Source organism: Oryzias latipes, chromosome 4 (genome assembly GCF_053564925.1).
Source record: "Oryzias latipes strain Hd-rR chromosome 4, Olatipes_Hd-rR_3.1".
NCBI lineage: Eukaryota > Metazoa > Chordata > Actinopteri > Beloniformes > Adrianichthyidae > Oryzias > Oryzias latipes.
Window position 1 is genome coordinate 35,866,974 of NC_136240.1, and position 8,027 is coordinate 35,875,000.

The following is an 8,027-nucleotide window of genomic DNA, read 5'->3' on the forward strand; positions in this document are numbered from 1 at the left end:
TTATAAAGAAAATTAAGCTCCAAATTGATTTCTGAGCATTTCTTTTTTCAAGTCGCTGTGAATCAGGAGACGCAGGCAAAAAAACTGTATGACATTTGTGCTGTGTAGACAATACGCTGGGTGGGCCACAAGCCCCCTGCTCTGAGCTCAGAGGGGAAGGGGGGCGGGGTTGCTCTGCACCAAAGGTCCCACCCACAACTCAGAGGGGAATTTCCTATGAAGTACTGCTGCTCTGCAGAAACTATGTCTTAGAAAACTACAGTTTTTTTAATGCTGGCTAAAAACTGCACAGCTGTGATTAAAAGACGACTGGGAACACTTTGAAAATGGATCTAAAGATGATCGGGTGGGATCCGAATTGCTTCCTACCCCTCTCGTCCTCCCTATTGCTCCAACTGTAGGGGCATTTGAAGCTGTGGTGGTGTCTGAAAGGGACAAAGACCTGGCTAACCCTCCGCCGGTGGGGGGATTTCTTTACGTGGATGTGCTCTGAAGCACAGACGTTTACATTTACAGTATTGAGTTTTAGTTTTATAAAACGGATGTTGGTATGTATCTTCCAAGCACAGGCTGCTATGCGCTAATGTAGACGACTATTGATGATGTCATCAAGTGGTAGTAACGTCTGAATTGGTTTTTCATATCTCTGCACTTGAAAGGACAAAAAAGGACCAAAAAATGTTTATAACATTAGTCCTTTTCGTTGTGCTCTGTTTTGGTCAGAAAGATTTAGATAATGTTAGAATAAAAAGTAGATGCATAATATTTTAACAATGTTTTTAAACATCTAACAAGAATTTCTTCATGCAGTTATCTGACAGTAGTATTATCATACATTCCAAGAGTTAAAAGCCGAAAGTAGAAATTGCAGCTCTCTGTAACGTAGGAATAGTTCTGGCTTTAATTTTACTAAAGTAAAAAGTGTGGTGCAGTGAAACTACAGGTGTTTTTACAAATGTGAGTGAGTAACCAGCTTCTGCATGGAAAGATCCTTTCTGTGGAAATGAAGAATCCAAACGAATAACAACGTGGGTTTAGTGTTGGTGTGCACCCTTGCCGGTTTCTTGGCGTTGTTCGTCCGTCCTTCGCTTGGCGAGCGGCTTCTCTCGTGTGAAGGCTCCCGGGACACGTCAGGAGAAAGCAGGTGGCGCCGTTCCTTCGATCTCCCCCTCTCATGACTGCTGGCTTCCTTGGGACTGACTCTTTGACCTTCGTGTCATTTTAAATGGGAAAGAATATTTGAAATATTTTATGAACATTTTAAGGTGGCGGGCGGGGTTCAGAGGAAGAGCGGTCGACCTCTGATGGGAAGATTGCATGTTCCCACCCTGCCCCCCCATGTGTTAGTGTCCTTGGGCAAGACTCTGGTCCTCCCGTTGCTCCTGGTGGTTGTAAAGGACTTTGTGCCTTTTAAGAAGGTAGTAAAGAACTATTTAAGTCTACGACATTTACCATTTAAATCTTAATTTAAAGACTAAGACAAGAGTTTAAACTGTTGTTGCTGCTGAGATTGTGGAAAATAACAAGCTTTTATGCAAAACAACCACAAGAAACAATCCATGGCTTTGGTGTGCCGGTTCCAAGTCCAGATAAATGCAGAGTGTTGCACCAGGAAGGCCAGCCAACGGAAACCAAAATCAGAATACGTGAATTGAGAACATGAATGATGGACTGTGGTGGTCGTCAAAGGGAGCAGACAAAAGGCAAAGAAGCAAAAACAGCTTATAAGAAAAAAGTAATGGTAGGAAATGACATTCATTTTAGTAGTTTGGAGGATGTTCTTTGATTTATGCTTGGCTACAGACATTAAATAGGAGCAGTTTAGAGGTAAAGATGATCACATGTAAACGTGCAATGTCACCAGTAAACCTGACTTAGTACACATTTCTTAAATGTGTGGCTAAGATCAGCTGTGGATCATCTGTTTGTCAAAGATGAATGAAAATGTTTTAAAAACAGTTTTGCTTTGGGGTAATGATTAAATCGCTCGAGCAATAAGACAGTTCTACACGTGCAAACTCTCTAGGATTCAAAAATAAACACCATTTATCAAACATTGACACAATCACATGAGACGTGAATTATTAAATAAAGTAAAACAGGTTTTTATGAATGGAAAACGAGAGGAAAAACAAAGAAGCAGAAACCATAAATGTAAGGTTGAGCCTTTTTCTTTATGATGTGATTTTATGAGTATTAAAGAGTTGTAGTTAAGCAGCTTTACTGCCACCTACAGGACAACAGCCACTTTGAAGACTTTCAGTCGGGTTTAGACCCCACCACAGTATGGAAACTGCACTAGTTAGAGTCTCTAATGACTTGTTATTGGCCTCAGAAAAGGGACTACTTTCTATTCTGGTCCTGTTGGACCTCAGTGCAGCCTTTGACACTATCGACCACAGTATTTTACTCCATAGATTAGAGCAGGACATATGGATCAGAGGATCTGCTCTCCAGTGGTTTAAATCCTATCTGTCCCATAGGTATCAGTTCGTTAATGTAAATGGCCATTCCTCTCAGTGCACTCGAGTCAACTATGGAGTCCCACAGGGCTCAGTCTTGGGACCCATCCTGTTTACGCTTAATATGCTACCCCTAGGAAACATAATCAGGAAACACAGCATTAAATTTCATTGTTATGCCGACGATACGCAGTTGTATTTATCCATGAAGCCTGACCAGAATGACCAGATAGAGAAACTGAATGCCTGCATCAGTGACATCAAGACCTGGATGACAATCAATGACCTCCTCTTGAACCCAGAAAAAACTGAGGTCATTATACTAGGTCCTAAAAACCTGAGAGATGCTCTGTCTGCTCAGATAGTCTCCCTGGATGGCATAAGTATAGCCCCCAATTCCACAGTTAGAAACCTTGGGGTTTTATTTGACCAGGATTTATCATTTAAGGCTCACATATCTCAGGCGTGCAGAACTGCCTTTTTTCACCTGCGGAATATTGCTAAGATCAGAAATCTACTTTCTAAGAGTGATGTTGAAAAACTCATCCATGCATTTGTTACGTCGAGGCTGGATTACTGTAACTCCTTGTTAGCAGCGTGTCCTAAGAGTTCCTTAAGAAGTGTCCAGCTTGTTCAGAACGCAGCAGCTAGATTGTTAGCTGGAACCAGCAGAAGAGATCACATCACTCCTGTGTTAGTTTCACTTCACTGGATCCCAGTTGATTCCAGAATCAAGTTCAAGATCCTCCTGTTAACCTATAAGGCCTTACATGGAATGGCCCCGTCCTATATTAAGGACCTCATAGTCCCTTACCATCCAATCAGAACACTTCACTCACTAAATGCAGGACTGCTTGTGGTTCCTAGAATTAGTAAAAGTACGGTTGGAGGTAGAGCGTTTAGCCACCAAGCCCCTGTTTTATGGAATAAACTCCCAGCTCATGGAAGAGAGGCCGACTCAGTTTCTACATTCAAAGTTAGACTGAAAACATTCCTCTGTGGACAGGATTATTGTCAGACTAGTTAGTATTCAGAGATTATTTAACTTAATGTTAATTTGTTTAAATTAAACTTAATAATAACTATTTCTTTTAAAAGGCTGCTAGAAGTTGAAGCTGGGGTAACTATGGTGCACTGGGGTTCTGTCCTCTTTTCTTTTCTACTTCTACCCTTCCTCTCCTGTATTTTTGATCATCATTTAACATTTAGCTCTCCATGCTTCTGTTTGGTACAGTGATTTATGTATTGTCCGTCTTTCCCTCTCCCCTCCTGCGGAGTGGGAGTGCTTCCAGACTCCAGTTGGTTCATCCGTGCTCCAGTTCCTGACCGTCTGCCTCGCCTTTGCTCCCGCTCCTACACCTGGCTGTGGATCCTGCCTCTGGCTCATCTCTGGCTCGTCTCTGCTCTGTTCCTGACCGAGTACCTCGTCTCTGCTCCTGCTCCTACACCTGGCTGTGGATCCTGTCTCCGGCTCGACTCGCGCCTTTGACTGTCCCCACAACCACAGCTGGATGAAGCTCGTCTGCTGGACTTTATATATGTAGTTGTAGATTTAGATAAGTTAATTCTTCTCTAAGAGTTCTGGTAAATCGCCTGTCCGTCCTGGGGGAGGATCCCTCCTTCATGTGGGCACCCCTGAGGTTTCTTCGTTTTTTCCAGAATCCATTTTTTTTGGGAGTTTTTCCTTACCGCGAAGGGGGGTCTAAGGGCAGGGATGCCAGTATAGCTTAGTCAGTTTGTTAGTTCATTTTAGTATTTTTCTATTGAACTCTTTGTATTCGTGATCCTTTTGATTTCATGTTTTACTTCGAAGCCCATCGAGACGACTGTTGTTGTGATTTTGGGCTATACAAATAAAACTGAATTGAATTGAATTAAGTGCAGAGCATGTCCCTAAAAGATAACGTCACTCGAGCTGTTGTAGAGTTTCCATGTCAGCCTAAAACTGATGATTCTGACTAAAGCTGAGTTTTTACTGTAACCATCAAACCTCCGTCTGCAGAAGTATCTAACCATTATGATGGTCAAGTGGTTAACGGGTCAGAAAAAGAGGGAACTGACCTCTAAAGCTCCTCTGCCGGGGTCTGTAGGCGGCGTCTGGACTTATTCTTTCCAGAGAGTGCTGCTCCTGCCAGAGGCCGTTCACACACTGGTCTCCGATGGTGGAGAAGGAACGTTTCATGGACTTGGTGTCTGCTGACAATCCGGGCTTCATGCATAAGAAACAGACAGAAATATTGGTCACATTCCCTTCACTGCTGCCGTTTGATCCAATCATTTAGTTCCATTGCTGCCGGCAGGAACTATCAGGGCTATAGACGAACCTGGAGAAGATGAGAACTTCTGAATTTCTCCTTTTCATAGTGTTACTCGCTGCATAAAAGAAATTATGAAGGTGATCATTCTGAATTACCTGCGGGTCAATAGCCAGTCTCGGCATGGAAGATGCTCTAACTGATGCAGTGCGCTGAGGTGATTTACTGAGTGTCTGCTGCATCAGTTGGTTGTACTGCACTACCTCTGGCACCTGCACAGGTGGAGGCTGCATTTAGGATCAAAATGGAGTGATGCGGACAAAAAGCAGCGAGGGATTCACCAGCGTGTGCAAATGTTGATGGTAGTGAAGACGGTGGCGGTAGGGGTGGTAGGGGGAACGGTAGTCCGCATCCTCTTCTTCCTCCTTCTCCTGCCGGGAGCAGGGCAACTGCTGCACAAACATTTCCTGGGGGGAAACTGGGCTGAGCGCCACAAACCCTCCTCTGGTGCTGTGGGCACAAAACAAGAACAGGGTGGGACATCTTGCAGCAGAAAAAACCAAACACCAGAGGTGAAAACAGCAGTTAGGAGAAAAAAAGGTGAGAATTTACAGAGCAGATCCAGCGCTGTGCCCGAGGAACGACAGAGACTTCACATTGCATAGGATTTCTTGAGGAAGAGAAGATGCATCCATTCGCTGGAACATGGGAGCGTGTTTCTATGAGAGGAAAAAGAGAAATCCATCCTAGTTTTGTTTGTTTTGACTCAACATATCATGAAGGCAGAAAGTTTCTTAGTTGCTGCTTGATCAAACCCTTAGACGCAATTCAAAACAAAAAAAACCTTTATTGACTCACAGATATTTGCAGGCGTTCACTCTTTGCCAGACATACTGTTGAGAAGAACTATAAAAGCTGCAGAACTTGCTCCGTTTTTCATGTCTTTGACAAACCTAAAGCTGACTCGTGTAGCTCAGAGCTGACAGGTCAATAGGATGGATGGACGACAATGCCATTGTCAAGCAAAATTGGGACGGTCAGCACTCTTAAAAAGGTAAAAGATAATTAGGAAAAGGTCTGGTTTGTGTTTTTGTGCAGGACGTGAACATCAGTCCAATCCAGACCCACAAATCTCACCAGTTGATTTAAAAACTAACAGTCGGCTCAAACCCATGTCTTTGTAGATAGAAATTGCAGTTTTGCTTCGTGGCTCTATTTGCCTTTAACCTCTGCAGACCTGACATTTTGGCTTATATTCTCATAGCAGTTAATTCTATGTAACTGGGCCCCACATGGGCGGAAGGTTAGCTCAAATATTAGCTTGAGTCCTAAGAGGTTAAGCCATTTCTTCTTTTTAGGGCCGGGGTCTGCGACTTTCAAAGGACCAATCGGACCAGTTTCTTACACGAGTGAGAGCTGCAGATTCCCACTTCACCTTTATTTATACTTTTGTGGCCCTTAAGGTATTCATCCACAAATTGTAGCTGTTTTACTAGATTGTAAACTAGCTAGTTTACAATCATTGAATTGTTGTATTTTTTCTTTTACGTTTCACATCAGCAAATACAAGCTCCTTTCAAAATAAAATACACTTCGTGTTGATTCAGATCCTCCTGCTGCCGCAGATTTACTTGGATTATTAATACAAGTAGGTCAATTGTAGCACTTAGAGCACCTTTGGTGCTACCAGCAAATACAAACATTGGTGTAGAATCACATAAAAATGTCTTTGCAATTATACACTTTAAGAACTTTGAACAGACACTGTTCTGCAGCAGAGGATCAGAAAATGTGCTTTGAGCGTATTCTAATAATGAAACACTTTGACTGTAGGTGCCATGAATTAAGTTAGGTCTTTATTATGGGGATTGAATATTTTTTTTGTTTGGATTATAGTATTATTGGCGGTAATCACCTGGTGGAAACATCAAGTAGATTTAACTCACCTTTTTGTGTGTTTTTTCTTGATTCTTTGCTTTTTTCTATCATGTTATAATAAGTGGATTTAATTACCCCTTTCACTATTAAAAGTTCAAAATACGAACTTCATTGTGCTTCATGATTTGTTTGAGAGTTTCATTCAACAATCAGACCCAGCGTCAGCCTCTCAGCGACTCTTTGTTTTATGAAAAGATTCCGTTTAAGAAGCCTTCTGGGCTTCTCATTATTATTCATTATTTATTATTATCCTATGGATTACCATAGAATGGAATGTTTTTTCAAAAGCCCTTTTTGTAAAAGCTTTACTGGTTTTCTCATTTGATTTTTGTCATGTCTTGCTGCAACTTTGGGTAAAGCTGTTCTAAATTAAATTATATAATAGATTTTTTCTGTTATCCAGAAAACCTGAGCGTTAATCTGGTGTTTCCTCCTTGTCCGTCATGACTGAGTTGTCATGGACTTCTAGATAAGTCTGTTAAAACAACCAGATGCTTAAAAAAACAGAAAATAAAAGTTGCAATATAAAATAAAATAAAATGGAAATACCTGTTCCTCTAGTTGCTGTCGCAACTTCTTGGCTTTGTTTTGTTTGTAGTAATCCATGATCATCATGGCAGCATAGATCTTCCCTATGGTCATGTCACTTGCTGCACAGAAAAGAAAAAAGAATGAGACTATTTCACATCAGAACTATTCTTTTTCAGTGGTGAGTTAATTGTTCTGAACGTCTGCAAAGATGTTACCTTTGTGAATCGGGACCAGCAGGTCCAACGCCTTCTGGGACAGATGAGGCCAAATAACGCCGATCTCCTTCTGCAGATCCAGATCCATCTGGTTTCTATCTTCTCCTCCTAAAAGCCAAGTGTGAAAGACATGTTCTCACACTGGAACACATTTTTAGAGGTGAATATGCAAATAATTTAAGGTGTCCACACTAACCTCTGGCAATCTTGATCTCGAGGGCGGTGCGGATCAGCGCCATGAGGGTGGATGTGAAGTGGACGCTCATGTCGTCATCCACAGGCATGTTCATCAGAACAAGTCTCTGATAGGAAAGGTTAACACATTAGGGCCAGAAATGACTCGAAACTCAAAATTGTTTAAGTAAAATAAGATTGAAATAAGATCAATTTGATAGTAAATGTTTAGTGATAAAGGCAGCAAAGCGTCTGTTTTCAATTTGTTAAAAAACTTCAATTAAACATTTATTTTTTAAAATAGTCACACTGACTTTTTTGAGGTTTTTGATTATTTAAAACATTTTTTAAAGTAACTGAGCTGAATGATCAAATGTGAGCAGAGTCCTTAAAGCAGGCACCCAAACGTTCAATACATGTTGTTTGAGGTGTTGGTCACTAACTGAACTTGG

At 41.6% G+C, this 8,027-nt stretch overlaps 1 protein-coding gene across 1 annotated transcript in view; it reads right to left on the bottom strand.

The window, feature by feature from the left end:
* The window catches only part of cacna1ea (calcium channel, voltage-dependent, R type, alpha 1E subunit a), a 113,074-nt gene that overhangs the window by 2,247 nt on the left and 102,800 nt on the right, over nucleotides 1-8,027 (bottom strand). The window contains exons 40-47 of the mRNA XM_078946411.1: nucleotides 7,598-7,703; nucleotides 7,402-7,509; nucleotides 7,205-7,305; nucleotides 5,330-5,436; nucleotides 5,059-5,227; nucleotides 4,876-4,989; nucleotides 4,524-4,671; nucleotides 1,052-1,209 (exon numbers count right to left, since the gene is read on the bottom strand). Of these exons, the coding sequence (XP_078802537.1) occupies nucleotides 1,052-1,209; nucleotides 4,524-4,671; nucleotides 4,876-4,989; nucleotides 5,059-5,227; nucleotides 5,330-5,436; nucleotides 7,205-7,305; nucleotides 7,402-7,509; nucleotides 7,598-7,703 (1,011 nt within the window). The remainder of the gene's footprint in view (nucleotides 1-1,051; nucleotides 1,210-4,523; nucleotides 4,672-4,875; nucleotides 4,990-5,058; nucleotides 5,228-5,329; nucleotides 5,437-7,204; nucleotides 7,306-7,401; nucleotides 7,510-7,597; nucleotides 7,704-8,027) is intronic.